A 13845-nucleotide genomic window follows, 5' to 3' on the forward strand; every position below is an offset into this window, starting at 1 on the left:
AATCCTTGGCTCTCTTGGAGCAAATGCAAATAACGTATTTCCTTAGCTTTTATAAGAAAAGCGCTGCCCTGAAATTCGCCTTTACAAGGGGAGTTGGAAAGGTTTCCGCTTTTTTAAAAGATTTTGTCAGAGAGGAACCACAAGCTGGGGGAGGGGCAGCAGAGGGAGAAACAGCGTCCCCGCCAAACAAGGAGCTCGACGCGGGACTCGATTCTCTGACCCTGGGATTATGACCTGAGCCAAAGGCAGACGCTTAACCGAGCCACCGAGGCGTTCCAGGTTTCCGCTTTCTATCTATCCTCCCTTTAACGAAAGTTTACCCTGGATTGGGGGAATGGAGACAGCAAGAGGGTGAGAGGAGCTAGAGGAAATGGAGGCAGGGGCCACCCTCGAGAACCGTGGTCATGGAAATAAGCAATGGTATTAACATTAAAAAAAACCCATGCTTCTGGGTTGTTACTCCCTTCAGTTCCGACACAACGGTCTGACCAGAGGTTTAGCGGGCTCCCCTAGACGGGTTGCGCCTCGGTCCCTCCTCTATCAAACGCCCGTGGCTCCTTTAATAGGCGGGGCCGGAACCAGCAGCGAGTCCTCCGCTTTGTACGTGTCGGGGGCGGAGTTCCCAGACGGCCCTTGCAGCATGGCCGCCGGTACCGCCGCCGCCTTAGCGTTCCTGAGTCAGGAAAGCCGAACCCGGGCCGGGGGGATCGGGGGTCTGCGGGTCCCGGCTCCGGTCACTATGGACAGCTTTTTCTTCGGTATTGAAGAAAGGAGGGGATGAAGGTGGTGCTGGGGCGGTCAGGGGCAGGGCTGAATAGGAATGCAGATGGGTACACGACGTGGGTGGGGGCCCCGCACGCGGCAGCCCAAGCGGAAGGGGGCGGTGCGACCCCTGCTCCAGATGTGCAGGGCGGGGCTCAGGACCGAGCGCCCCAGGTGTTCCCGAGAAGTGGGCGCGTAAATGGCCCGTCTGACCACGGCTACACGTGACAGAGGTTTGGTGGAACGTCCCCCACACGCGCTCAGACACACGCTGTTACCTCTTCTAGGCTGTGAGCTCTCCGGCCACACCCGCTCTTTCACCTTCAAGGTAGAGGAAGAGGATGATGCGGAGCATGTGCTGGCTTTGACCATGGTGAGGGGCGGGGAAGGGTGGTGAATAGCTGGTCCTGAGCAGGCAACTCGGGGGCTTCCACCCGTCCCCCGCAGTCCCCTTTACTGGGAATCACCTCCTCTGCCTGCCCCCCACATAGGCACTTCCCTGGCTAGGTGATCCAGGGACCACTGGGGGGAGGGGGTCAAGTTCTAGGGTAGATGCCTCCACTTGTGGTGCCAACCCTTGTTTGGGGAGACCCAGAGGCCCTATGTACTCTTCCCAGCTCTGCCTCACCGAGGGGGCCAAAGATGAGTGTAATGTTGTGGAAGTCGTGGCCAGGAATCATGACCACCAGGAGATTGCAGTCCCTGTGGCCAACCTCAAGTTGTCCTGCCAACCCATGGTGAGTTTAGCCTACCATGCCGGGTGATGGAGGTGGGGGGTAGGAGAGTGGGTGGTGGTGAGGAACTGAGAACTGAAGAACTGAAGGACTGATTCATCACAAGATGGGGTGGGCCAGGCTTTCATCCTTGTCTTCCTTCCAGCTCAGTTTGGATGACTTCCAGCTCCAGCCACCTGTAACCTTCCGCCTGAAGTCAGGTTCTGGCCCTGTGCGGATCACTGGGAGGCACCAGATTGGTGAGAGTCCTCTCCGTTGCTTCTGATGGATTCTCCATCCCACCCTCCCACACTCCTGCCCTATCCCAGCCTTATCTCCTAGTGCAGCTCCCATACAGGGGCTATACCCTCCACTCTCTGTCCTACTCAAGCCTACCTCCTGCATGAATCCTGTCCCAACTTTTCCACATCCATTAATGTGGTCTCCTTTGGCTCTCTGTCATCTTAGTATCTGAGGTTCTTCCCACCTAGATCATAAGCTCTGGGAGGTCAGGATCCCTGCAAGCCAAGCACCACAGGGCATGAATAAATGACATGCGGTATGAAGGGGGTCTGGCTTTAACCTCCTCTTCCTTTGTTGCTTGCGTGTCCACCAGTTACTATAAGCAATGACGTTTCTGAGGAAGAAGAGAGTGAAGAAGAAGGTAGTGAGGAGGAGGAAGCTGAGTTGTGCCCCATCCTGCCTTCCAAGAAGCAGAGGGGTAGGCCCTAGCCTCCTTGGTGAGTTGGGAGAAGGGTGTCCAGCAAGGTCTGGGATGGGGTAGGATAAGCAGGTGAAGGCCTAGATGCTGATTCCTTGTTTGCTCTCCTCAGGTCAGCTAGCTGCCTGCCACCTGTGCCATGCACCATGTTCCTGTACAAGTTTCAAGAAATTTAAATGTGTCTTCTCCGTTGAAGAGGATGGGTGGGTGGGTGGGGTCTAGGGCTGGTGCTAGGAGAGAGGGGTGGTCCTATCCCTTATAGAGTCCTGGTGTTTTTCTAATCTTATGCCCTACCTGGGGCTTCCCTTTTCTCAAGGATTGGGAGGAACTCTGAACTTCTGTCCTCACCGTGTCTCCCCACTTGCCTATGAAATTGGAGATCAGCATCTGAAGCTCAGGACTACACATTTTTAATACTTTTTACATTTTTGGATAAAGGTTGAAATAAAGTGATGTGGAGTTTTTTGCAACTCATTTGTGTGGCTTCTTTACCTTCTGGTGTGGCATTCCCCTAGGGACCACCAGGTGGCACTGTGGCAGCATCGAGGGTGGCCCTGGGCCTGGGGAGGGTAAGGAAATGTGGGATCCTGCTATCCCTAGGACCCCGGGGGCAGGCCAGGCCTGGGCCCCAACTGCCTTGCTAAAAGAGGACCTCCCAACACCAAGCCCATTCCCAGCCCCTGCAGGTGGGGGAGGGCCATCCCAGGAGGTTATCAGCGTCTAAACAAGGGGCCTGGGCCTCTGTCAGCACTCAGGCTGATGGGCAGGGGGGCAGATAAGGGGGCTTAAGCAGTCCAAGGAATGTGCATCCCTAGCTCCACGAAGGGGCTCAGGCCCTGAGAGGGCCTGTGAGGGGTAGGGCAGAGGCCAGTCTTTGCTCCTCCTTCCAGGCTTACAGGCTGTCTCTGAGCAGGTCTGGGCCCTTAGAAACCTGATTCCGGGGGCCAGATGGAGGGGGCTGGCCAGATTGGGTGACAGGGAAACCAGAATCCGGGTGGCCTGGCATATGGGGGCAGAGAGGGGCCTCTGGGATTCAGCCTCTTGGCTAAGGGGTTTCTGACTCCCAGCACATCGCCTGGTCTGGGGTCTCTGGTGCCTGTAATCAGGTGTTCTGAGGTTTGACTGCTGCTATGCCAGGAAGAGAAAGGGAAGTACCTGGTGTTGAGCATTAGTGTATATGTGACCAAAGCTGGGGTCAGCAGTTCAGCAGCTGTGTTGGGGGGGGGGGGCGTATTTCAATGTCCCACATACAAACAAGCAAACAAACAAAAGGTTAACTCCTGAGACAGCCTGGGGCCGGACATGCTGAGGATGGACAGAGTACAGTGCCCAGTGGGGTGTGGGATGGTGCGGCCGGGCCCACTCCCTCCCACACTGGCTGCTGGGCAAAGGACTGAACAAGTGGGAGGGGTCCCTGGGTAACCCAAAGGGGCTGGTAGTGGGGCAGGTAAGGTAAACTTTGGAGAGTGTCCCACAACACTGAAAAGCATTCCCACTTCAACACACATCCCTGGAGTAGGTGCCCCCTTCCCGTGGTGAGGAGCTCTAACCTCCCTTTTCTCTCAAGTTGAGGATAAAGGAAAGTGATTTCTGTGTTGCAGTGATCGGGGTCGCAGGCCCCTTTCTCCTCTCCAGGAAGGCTTTCCCGAAGTGCTTCCATCGGGAACCAGCATGGTGGGGCAACCAGGCTCGAGACCATTCACCTTTCTGTGGCAGGGGTCCCGAGGGAGGGGGAGTTGCAGATCGCGCCCTCTGGTGGGCGAGGTTGAAACCGCCTGCGGCCGTGCGGCTACCCACGCCGCCTCGCAGGGGGGCTACGTGAGTTGTCTCGCCCGCGAGTGGCCTGGGGTGCCGAAGTTTAGGCAGAAAGCGAGGAGTAAGTCACTGAAGCTGACTGCATTCGTTCTTTGATTGATTGATTCATTCGTTCGCTAGAACTCTTGTTAGAGCTCTCCTTCCTCTCATCTATAACCTCTAGAGTCCTCGGCACGTGCTTGGTTGGGGGCGCGGGAGACTGGCTGAGTGCAGCGAAAAGTCACCTCTGGGGGAAGCCTCCCCAACCCACCCATCTAACCTCTGTGCGTGGTGCAGCTCGGGTATTTACCCGCTGCGAAGCCGCTGAGCGCGCATTGTAAGCCTCGACTATTTCCTGGGTGGTTCTCCCCGCGCCGCCGGCAGGCGCCTAGCGCGCTCCTGCCCGCAGCGGGGGCCCAATCCACATCTTCCCCTTCTTCCAGGACTTTCCCGGCCCGAAGGGGCGCCCGGCTGGGAATTGTTTTTTCTCCCTCTCCAACCCCGCTTCTCCTCTCTGCCCCTTCGGTCGGCTCAGCGCACGGTAGGAGAACTACCAATTCACTTTGGCGCCGGGGCACTGAGGGAGGAAGGCGTTCGCCGGGGTTTGCAGACCGCTGGAGGATGGGCAGGGCTGTATTTGGGGGGCGAGGGGAGACGACTCCCGGGCAGGGGCCCGAAGTGCTTCACGTAGTCTCGGCGATTTGCATCTGAACAGTCGGTGCAGAGTCCGCCGCGCTTTGAACGCTGGGCGCAGGACGCGCGCAGTGGAGCTCGCCGCAGTCCAGGCGGCCCCCTCTGGCTGGTGTGGATTTGAGGGGCCCAGGGTGGGCCGGGGTCGAAGGATGCGTTTGGAAAGAGGCTGAAGGTGTGTGTTTGGGTCCCCGCGAGGGCGTGTTTGCGGAGAGGGGCTGTTTGTGTTGGCGAGGAGTGTTTGTGTTTGCAGGAGGCAAGGGTGTGTGTGTGTGTGTGTGTGTGTGTGTGTGTGTGTGTATGTTTGTGTTTGCGGAGTGTGGGGGCGGCCGGGAAAGGTGGCCGGGCTGTCATTCAGCGATCAGGTTGACAGGCGCTCCCTCATCAGGGCCGGGGGAGCTCTGATTGCAGATTCGAGGAAACAAAATAGCAATTGTAATTACGGGTCTTTGATAAGATAAAGGAAGGAACGAGCTGGCCGGGAAGCGGGCAAGCGAGGGAGGGAGGGAGAGAGTGGCCTGCTGGGGCCCGGCCGGAATATTTGCATCTGTCACTCACAGGGTGTGCCCGGGCAGTATCCCGAGCCCTATGTGAGGGTGTCCCCATCTGCTCCCTCCCCCTCTCCCCCCAAACACCCACCTCAAGACGTAGACTTCTGGGGAGATGAGAAGAATCTCCCAAACTGATGAGGGTTCCTTTTGGGGGAAGTTCTCCAAATGTAAAGGAATTCTGTGCTATAGAAAGGCCCCTTGATAGAGGTTAAAGGGTAGCACTAAAACTTGACCGCCACACTTTTAGGTCCCAGTATGCCCATCTCTTCTGGGGAAGGGGACAGAATGGGTTACAGTCATTGAGGTTTGGCTCAGGGACTTCAGAACCTTCTGGGAGCTCCAGAACCAGGGTTGGACCCTGAGTCAGATGCTCTCTGGCCTCCATCCCCACTCCAGAGAAGGGCTGGTGCCCAGAGTGACTCTAGCTGTGGCTCCAAGCCTATGCACACTAAGGATGGGCTAGACTGCCCTGACTCAGGCCTGGGTCCTGCTCCATGCTGTTCTCATCAGACTTTTCAGAGGGCTGAGTCCCTGGTGGGGAGAAGGCCCTCCCCACCCTCTGCTCTCCATCTCTCCACTCATTCATTCATGCACACAAATAACCATTTTCAGGGGCCTACTATGTGCAGGGCATGTGTTTAAGATGGTGAGCATTGTGCCTGCTTGAAGCAGTGCCGCTGGGGACGTAACGCTCAGTAAGAGGAGGACGGTGAGGGAAAGGGCTGGCTTGGGCTGTGGGCACTGGAGCCCACCTCACCTGTCTCCCTTCTCATGGGCTCACCTCTTAGCGGGGTTGAGACAGTACAAGTCCAGCCTTTAGCAAATACAAGTGCTCAATAAATAGTGGTGCTTACGATTATTATCTGAAGCAAGTCTTCCCGGGGAAGCCACTCATGGGCTGAGGTATAAATGCTCAGCTGGTTTCTTCATTATTCATTCATCAAATGCCAACTCCAGAGCAACCCTGCCCAGCTCGGTGCTGTGAGCTGCAAGTTCCAATCTAAAAGACATGGTCCTTGCCTGGAGGTCTGTGTGTGCAAGAGCCAGAAGAGTGAACAGACTCCTGGAGCGGGGGCAACAGGTAGGCTCGGGGAGTCCTCTTCTCTGAGAGGGGGTGAGGTCTTGAGACAAGTCCTCTGACTCTGTTTCCCCATCTGTGCGTTGCTCAGTGTTAGCATCATGGCTGGGAGTGGGGAAAGGGGCATGGGGACAGATGGGGCACAGAGAAGGGGGAGGCAGGCAGAACGTGATAGTACTGCTGGACAAGGACCTGCCTACTGCCTCTGGCCTAATGGCTTCTCAGGACCACCCCAACCCCTCCAGTGCAACCCCCAAGGACACGGGGTGCTGGTGGGGTGGGGGAGGTCACGGGTGGGTGCAGCGGCAGGGTAGGGCATCAGGGCTCCCCCTGCTCCTCAGAAGTATCAGTGCCAGCGCATCTCTGCCCACCCAAGCTGCTCCCAAAGAAGCACCACGGCTCAGGGTTTCCAGAAGCCCCTGGGCAGAAGCACTGAGGGGCTGGGAGAGGCTTAGACACTCCTTCCTTTGACGCCCCCCCCCCATGCTTGACACAAAGCACCAGTCCGCGTCTAGTCCAGTAGGTGTGTAAATGCCCCAGTGCACCAATAATGAGACTCTGAGAGGGAAAGGCTAGGCGGCCTGGATCCAAGTCTCTTCTCCAGGAGAAGCAGCTGACAGTAGTTACTTTTGCCCCCTCCGCCTGCTGCTTCGGGAGAGCGGCAGCGACCATGGGTCCTGCCAGGGACCTCTAGGCTCTCCCACGTAGGTGCCTCGTGGTTCCTCTTCAGGTTAGTGTGTGGGGGACGGAAGCAGGGGTGATGGTGATAATGGGGGAGGGGACATTTCTCGCTCCCAGGGTCTTCCTGGAGACGGGGCGAGACAGGAGAGACCCGCAGGAAGGGTCACTTCGCAGAAAGGTGGGGGTGGGGGGTCGGGTCCCCGTCGCCGCAGCGCACGCACTGCCCGAGAGCCGAGCGCATAGCCATTCGCTCCCGCGTCAGCGGCCGCTTCCAGGGGACACACAGGGCCGAAGCACACAGTAGGTGGCTCAGAGACCGCCGCTAGCCTGAGGCAGAAGCGGACCCGGCCTCACGGTGGGGACCTGGCACCTTCCGACCCCGGCACACCCGCCGTCCAGGAAGCTCCAGCCCGAGGCGCCCCCCTCCATCCCCGCGGGTCCAGACCCCTAGAGCGCGAGGGGTCAGCCCGGGGATGCGAGGAGGCGCCCCCGCCGGTCGCCCCCCGCCCCTCCCGCGGTCCCCAGACCCCTCCCCTAGCCCAGACCCCCAATCCCAGACCCGCCGGCCGCCCCGCCCCGGTCCGCCCCGCCCCCGCCCCGGGCTGCGTCCGGGCCCCAGCTCCCAGCCGGGGGCTGCGGGCTCCGGCCGCCCGCCCCGCGCTCCCCCCCTCGCGCCCGGTGCTGCGCCCCCCGCCCCCACCCCTCCCCCTCCCTTCCCACCTACCCACCCACCCTGCCGGCCCGTTACCCTCCCGCCCGCTCCGGCTCCTGAGCAGCCAGCGGCCACCGGCTCCGGCAGCGGCGCAGAGCCACTCGGCACGGCGCGGCGAGCTCGACATTCCACGGGACCCGCGGAGCCGCGTCCGGACCGCCGCCCGCCTCCCGCGCTCCGGCCTTCCTCGGCCGCCGCCGCCCTCGGCTCCTCCCTCGCGGCCGCCCGCGGGCCGGCGTGATCCCGCCGGGGTTCTCGGTGCTCCCCGGGCCGCGCGCCATGGGCAGCCCCCGCTCGGCGCTGAGCTGCCTGTGAGTACGGCCGCCGCCCCCACGTCCCCGCCGGGCCCGCGCCGCCGCGCCCTCTCCGCTCACCCCGCGCCCTCTCTCTCCCGCCCGCTTTTGTCTCCCACAGGCTGTTGCACTTGCTGGTTCTCTGCCTCCAAGCCCAGGTAAGGCGCACTGCGCGGCGGCGGGGCCCGGGCGGGCCGGCGGGGACCGCCGGTTGGCAAGGTCGGGCAGGGGCCGGAGGACCGACCCTGCGGCCAGCGCGGTAGGGCTGGCAGGAACCTTAGAAGTCCAGCCCCGAACTTGCCCTAGGAGGGAGCTAGGGAACAGAGAGGGAGCGCCCTGCCTAAGGTCACACAGCTAGTGTGCGGCGAGGCTCGAACCCAAGGTTTCGGACTCCATGCATCCTAGCCAGGTTGGGGTGGGTGGGGAACTCTAGGGGCAGCCACACCTGGCTGCGGAGGAATGGGGAGCTGGGGCCAGGGAGCGTTCGTTGTCAGAAGTCCCGGTGACCGCCGCAGGGACTCTCTTCGCGGCTCTCTGGGGAGACTTGTGGCGGGTCTGGCCGAAAGATCAGGTGCCTAGGATTTCTGCGCTCTCAATATTTGCTCCGTAAATTTGTTTTTATAAATGTCAGGGGTCGGGCAGCGCTGTCTCCCGACCACAAGCGCCCTGCTTTTCTAGGAAGGCGTGGGGCGGGGAGCGGGGGTGGAAAGGGGGGCGGCGGCGCTGGGCAGGGAACTTGCTTCCCTGACCCGAGCTGGCCAGTAGTCCCAGGGTGTTTCCCAGCAGGTAGGTCCAGATCGTTCTGGGCTCATCCTTGCTAGGCTGGGTCTGCCCGACTTTCCCGGGTTGGGTGTTGTGGCCTGAGCTGGCATGTTGGGGGGGACCCCCCAGCCCCTGCCGGCTGCCTGGGGCTGTGGAGGCGCGTGCAGGGCGATGGGGGCCACTCGGGCCCCTGGGCAGAGTAGCATTATAATGGCGTGTTGTGTATTTTTCAATTTCCTAAAGGTAACTGTTCAGTCCTCACCTAATTTTACACAGCATGTGAGGGAGCAGAGCCTGGTGACGGATCAGCTCAGCCGCCGCCTCATCCGGACCTACCAGCTCTACAGCCGCACCAGCGGGAAGCACGTGCAGGTCCTGGCCAACAAGCGCATCAACGCCATGGCAGAAGACGGGGACCCCTTCGGTAAGGCAAGCTGCACCCGGCAGGGAGAAGGTAGCTTGTGGAACATGTCCTCCTTCTCCTGGCTGGTGTGCTGTGACCGGACCTGCCAGCCCCATCTGTCCTGGCCAGAGGCCTCTCCAGCTCAGAAGGGAAGGAGTTAAGGCAAAAAAAAAAAAAAAAAAAAAAAAAAAAAGCATGCTCGGGGTCACCCGGAGAAAAGAGGGCTAGGGAAGGGACCTTGGGGAGTACTTGGCCCACAGGTGCCCCTTCCCTGACCAGCAGATGAATGAATCCAGGAGTCTCCCTTTCCCCCACCCCCATTCACACACCCCTCCCCAGCTGCAGGTGGAGACAGAGGGTTCTGCGGGAGGGGCCCCAGGTTTAAGGGAAGCTCTTGAAAGAGGATATGTCGCCAGGGTCCACAAAAGGAGAGTTGGGAAAGAGAAGGGAGAAAAATCTGCCCCCCCCCCGCCCTTCCAGCTTGGACAGGGGGTTCCATGAACCTTTAAATATTTTGATCAGAAGGGCCTACTGCACATAGGCACTAGGCTTGGGAAGGGGCCCTCTCCACTCCACTGCCCCAGGAACCCAGGTGGTGGTCAGAGCCAGGCTCCTGACTCCCCGTGGGGTGGCGAGTCCAGGGAGCTACTGCAGGGCAGAGAAGCTGAGGACTGATTGATTTCTAAAACATTCAATATTCCTGCCTTGAAACAAGGCCAATTTCCAGAGTCCTGGATGTACCAGGAGAAAAGCAAGCCCTCTGGGCGGCTGGTGTTGTTTTTAGAGAGCGATTATTGTGAGTTTAAAAACCTTTAAATAATGACCAAGTTAAACAAGCATGAAAGGAGAGGGAAGACTCTATTAAAATGTAATAAAAAGGTGAGGCATTTTAAGAGCTAAGAAGAAAAATGAAGAATGATATAAAACAGAAAAAGAACGAGCCTTTTTTCAGATGTGGAGTTTGAAAGGAGTTGCAAGTCTGTAAATGTTAAAAAAGAGGTTCAAGATTGTTCTCTATGAATCTCTGGAGAGACCCCTGCGTCTGGCAGAGCGATTAAAACTCTTCTTACTTTCACCTTTTTTAACATTTCCTGAATACTTTCTCCTCTTCTCGAGCCAGTTTGGGGGATCGAGTATGTCTCACTGCATTTTTTCTGCATCGACGTAGCTGACTTCCCTTCAAAGCTGGAGAAGGAGACATAATTTTCCCGGGATAAATCTGTCACTGGGGTGGAAGAATAGGTTTGAAAATGTTAAGCTTTCCAAAAGGCCGGTCGGGAAAGCCGCTGTAAACTGCGGCCCCAGCTCCCCAGCTCCATCCAGGAAAGGGAGTGGGGGCTCTCAGTGGTGGGGGTGGGGGGCGGCCTGCCCGGTGGCCGAGCTCCCCCGCTGGGCTGGCAGGGCCAGCCTGCCGTCCCTTTGTCCCTCCAAACTGGCTGCTTGCTGCCCTTCTCAGCTTCCAAGGAAAGGGAACGAATGCTTAGCTCCTCCTGGGTTTGCTCCACTGGAGCAAATGGTCCAGCATCCTTGGGTTTTGGGGAGGGAAGAAGAGGCTAAGCTGGCCATGGGGGAGCTCATCTTCAGACCTTAGAAGTCAGATGCCCACTTCTGTCCTTACAAGCGTAGGAAGACTTCCAGGTTCCCTGACCCCTGCCTGCCAGGCAGGAGCGGCAGCAGGAGGGCCCAAGAGCAGAGGCTTAGGGTGTGCAGCGGGGATGGTGTGAGTCAGGGGGGAGAAGAGCAGAGAGGTCTGAGTTGCTTCCCTATGGGTCCCAGGAAGGAACAGAGGGATTGCTCCATCCCTGTCTGCCCCATTTGGCCAGAATCCTCAGAGTGGGATCCTCTCGCCCCTTTTCCAGTCAGTGTCCCTCCTGGCCCTTAACGGCAGCCACTCCTTGCTCTGGAAGGCATCTCAGGAGAGGGATGAGCAGACTGGCTGGGTCCAAGAGGAGGTGGGTGGGAGGGGAGGTGACAGCTGCATTTCCCTGGCTGACTTGGAGCCAGACTGGAGAGTTGGCCATTGGGTTCCAGCTCTGTGCTTATGTGAAGGGGCGGGGGTAGTCACAGGCTGGGCAACGAGGGCTGCCTTGCTGACCTTGGTGACCATCCCCCCCCATTAGTTTTGGGGACTAAGAAGGTGCTGCTTTGTTAGTGCATGCTGAGAGAGCTCTGGGAGTCCCAGAACTGCCTTCTCAAGGAGGGAAAAGGAGTAGAGAGGACAGGAGACCCAGCCCCTTCTGTCTTATCCCCAACAGCTAAGTCAGCCCTCATTCCCTTCTTGGGGACAGCCTCAAAGGGAGGAATTACACAGGGGCTAGACAGGGTCCAGGACTTCTGTGGCAAATTGGCTGTCTAAGGGGAGGGCACAGGGGCAGAAGGCACAGAATTCAGCTCCCTGTCTCAACGGCTTTCCAAACTGAGAGGCAAGCATGCCTGATTTTCTCCCCTCCTCACCCACAGAAAGTGTTTGGTCACTGGGGTGAGAAGCCCAGCTGTGATGGGGGTTGAAAGAGAAAAGCCTATTTGAGTCACTGATTTCTGGACACCGGGGCTGGGGACAGTGGTGACTGGGAAGCGTGGAGAAGAGCAGAAGCCTCCCAGCTGGGGTCTGAGGTTCTGGGAAAGCAGCTGGCTATGGACGGGCTGTGTGTGTAGGGAGAGTGGTCCCCATCCCTGTCATCTTCTCAGCAGAGCAGGGTGGGGGGCAAGGCTATGAGTTAGAATCCAAGGTGCCAGAAACGGAGGAGAGGGCCCTTATGTTTGACCTGATGGCACCGCTGCACCCGGAAGTTTGTAGTGACCTGTGAGGCATGCGCACATACTACTTTGAGTTTGAAGGATCCCCAGCGATCTTTGGATGTGAGTAGAACACTAGTCAGGAAGCCTCAACATAGAGGTCAGTACTGTCCGGTTTTAGAAGAGGGTCTGTTCGATTTGAGGGCTCCAGGACTCCTCCGCAGAACCCCGTTTGTGCCTCATGTTCTTGTCCATCCCCCTGTGTGCGTCCAGGTGGGGGGCCTGAGGCCCAGGAAGGGGACTTGATCTTTCCCAATGTTACACAGCATTGGCAGCTGGGCTGGGGCTGGAGCCCACGTCTTGGCTCCCTGCTCTTGGAGCAAGTTGCTACTGGGATGTGACAGTTCTGAGGGTCAGCTGGGGTGAAGATGTGGTATAGTGGGGGTCAGGGAGCTTCCAATAACCATCTCCCCACCTTCCCTGACAGCAAAGCTCATTGTGGAGACAGATACCTTTGGGAGCCGGGTTCGAGTCCGCGGAGCTGAGACTGGCCTCTACATCTGCATGAATAAGAAGGGGAAGCTGATCGCCAAGGTGAGGCCCCAGAAGGAAGGGAGGGTCCCTGGGGCCTGGGGAGTGGGCTGGGCTGGCAGAGCTCCTCCAGGATCCCAACAAGGTGGGCAGAGAGACGCAGGGCCACCTTGGGGTTACCTAATGATTGCGTGGGGGGGGGGGAGGTGAGAGGGGGGAAACTGCCTGAGAGATGAAAAGCTATAAAGGCAAAGGAGGAAGAAGGAAAGCTAGGCTGGTGGGGGGGGGTTGGTAAATTCCATATATCTTTTTAACAAATCGCCAAATTGCTTTGCTATTATGTCCAATTACATGGTACCAGCATTTGGAATGTTCAGTAAGCCGCAGGCCCAGCCCCTCGGCCGAGCTCTGAAATGGCCCCATTAGTCACGGCTCTTCTCCAGCCTCGAGCCCCCCGCTTCCTGGGCTTCTGGGGCTCAGGACTCCGCGTCTCCCCGCAGGCCTCCCCTCCCCCATGGGGTGGCTGCCCTGGGGCCCCTGGGGTCCTCAGGGGCCCCGGGGAGTGGGGGTGCAGCTGGGGAAACGGGTGCGAGCGGCTCGGCCAGACTGGTGGGCAGGAGGCCAGGGCAGGCAGGGTCTGGGCCCCCTCTCCGGCCCTCTGCGTTGGGGCCCAGCCCCTCCGGAGACAGCCATGTGTCACTGCTGCCCGGGAGGACAGGAAGTTGCCGGGTGGGCTGCGGCTTGTGAGGGATTAGAGAGCGGGTGCCCGGGCGGGGGTGGGGCTGTCGCTCGTGCCCACCCTGCCATCTGCTGGGGTGCCCACCTGCTGTCTGGGGCCGCCTGCCCTCTGCCTCCGCTGGGGTGGGGGGTGGGGGGCGCGGCTCCGGCCGCAGCCCAGTAACGCCGCGTTGGCCCCACTACCTGCAGAGCAACGGCAAGGGCAAGGACTGCGTGTTCACGGAGATCGTGCTGGAGAACAACTACACGGCCCTGCAGAACGCCAAGTACGAGGGCTGGTACATGGCCTTCACCCGCAAGGGCCGGCCGCGCAAGGGCTCCAAGACGCGGCAGCACCAGCGCGAGGTGCACTTCATGAAGCGGCTGCCGCGCGGCCACCACACCACGGAGCAGAGCCTGCGCTTCGAGTTCCTCAACTACCCGCCGTTCACGCGCAGCCTGCGCGGCAGCCAGAGGACTTGGGCCCCCGAGCCCCGGTAGGCGCCGCCCGCCCTGCCCGCCGCGCGGAGAAACTCCGGGGGCCCGGGGCTGCGCTGCCGGAGGCTGGGGACGAGCTGGGGGAGCCCCGCGTTCTAGCTGTCCATAACTGTTTGCTGTTGGGTTTTTGTTGTTGTTTTGTTTTGTTTTGTTTTTTTTAAACAGAAGAGAGGCTCTATTTTTGTATTCCACTCGGCTGTGGT

The 13845-nt window shown here is 59.3% G+C and overlaps 2 protein-coding genes across 3 annotated transcripts; both read left to right on the forward strand.

The window, feature by feature from the left end:
- The first annotated feature begins 601 nt into the window (after positions 1 to 601).
- On the forward strand, positions 602 to 2666 carry NPM3 (nucleophosmin/nucleoplasmin 3). Its single transcript, XM_045802953.2, has 6 exons — positions 602 to 758; positions 1050 to 1135; positions 1380 to 1499; positions 1642 to 1735; positions 2092 to 2215; positions 2309 to 2666. Exons 1-5 carry the CDS (start codon positions 641 to 643, stop codon positions 2205 to 2207), a joined length of 534 nt encoding a protein of 177 aa, XP_045658909.2. The 5' UTR covers positions 602 to 640; the 3' UTR covers positions 2208 to 2215; positions 2309 to 2666.
- Positions 2667 to 7981: 5315 nt separating this feature from the next.
- Positions 7982 to 13645, forward strand: FGF8 (fibroblast growth factor 8). 2 transcript variants are annotated; one of them, XM_045802828.1, is made up of 5 exons: positions 7982 to 8013; positions 8117 to 8153; positions 9001 to 9181; positions 12384 to 12490; positions 13355 to 13645. In XM_045802828.1, exons 1-5 carry the CDS (start codon positions 7982 to 7984, stop codon positions 13643 to 13645), a joined length of 648 nt encoding a protein of 215 aa, XP_045658784.1. The 2 variants fall into 2 exon arrangements, with proteins under 2 accessions (XP_045658784.1, XP_045658785.1); XM_045802829.1 differs by having other exon boundaries at positions 9034 to 9181.
- The last annotated feature ends 200 nt before the right edge of the window (positions 13646 to 13845 follow it).

Source organism: Ursus americanus, chromosome 6 (assembly GCF_024610735.1).
Source record: "Ursus americanus isolate L20-20 chromosome 6, mUrsAme1.1.p, whole genome shotgun sequence".
In the NCBI taxonomy this organism is placed as follows: Eukaryota; Metazoa; Chordata; class Mammalia; order Carnivora; family Ursidae; genus Ursus; species Ursus americanus.

Coding starts and splice junctions, on each gene's coding strand:
- FGF8 (XM_045802828.1), top strand. CDS start 7,982: ATGGGCAGCCCCCGCTCGGCGCTGAGCTGCCT. Junction 8,014..8,116: donor CGCTCGGCGCTGAGCTGCCT/GTGAGTACGGCC, acceptor TGTCTCCCACAG/GCTGTTGCACTTGCTGGTTC. Junction 8,154..9,000: donor TTCTCTGCCTCCAAGCCCAG/GTAAGGCGCACT, acceptor AATTTCCTAAAG/GTAACTGTTCAGTCCTCACC.
- NPM3 (XM_045802953.2), top strand. CDS start 641: ATGGCCGCCGGTACCGCCGCCGCCTTAGCGTTCCTGAGTCAGGAAAGC. Junction 1,136..1,379: donor ATGTGCTGGCTTTGACCATG/GTGAGGGGCGGG, acceptor TACTCTTCCCAG/CTCTGCCTCACCGAGGGGGC. Junction 1,500..1,641: donor AGTTGTCCTGCCAACCCATG/GTGAGTTTAGCC, acceptor TCTTCCTTCCAG/CTCAGTTTGGATGACTTCCA.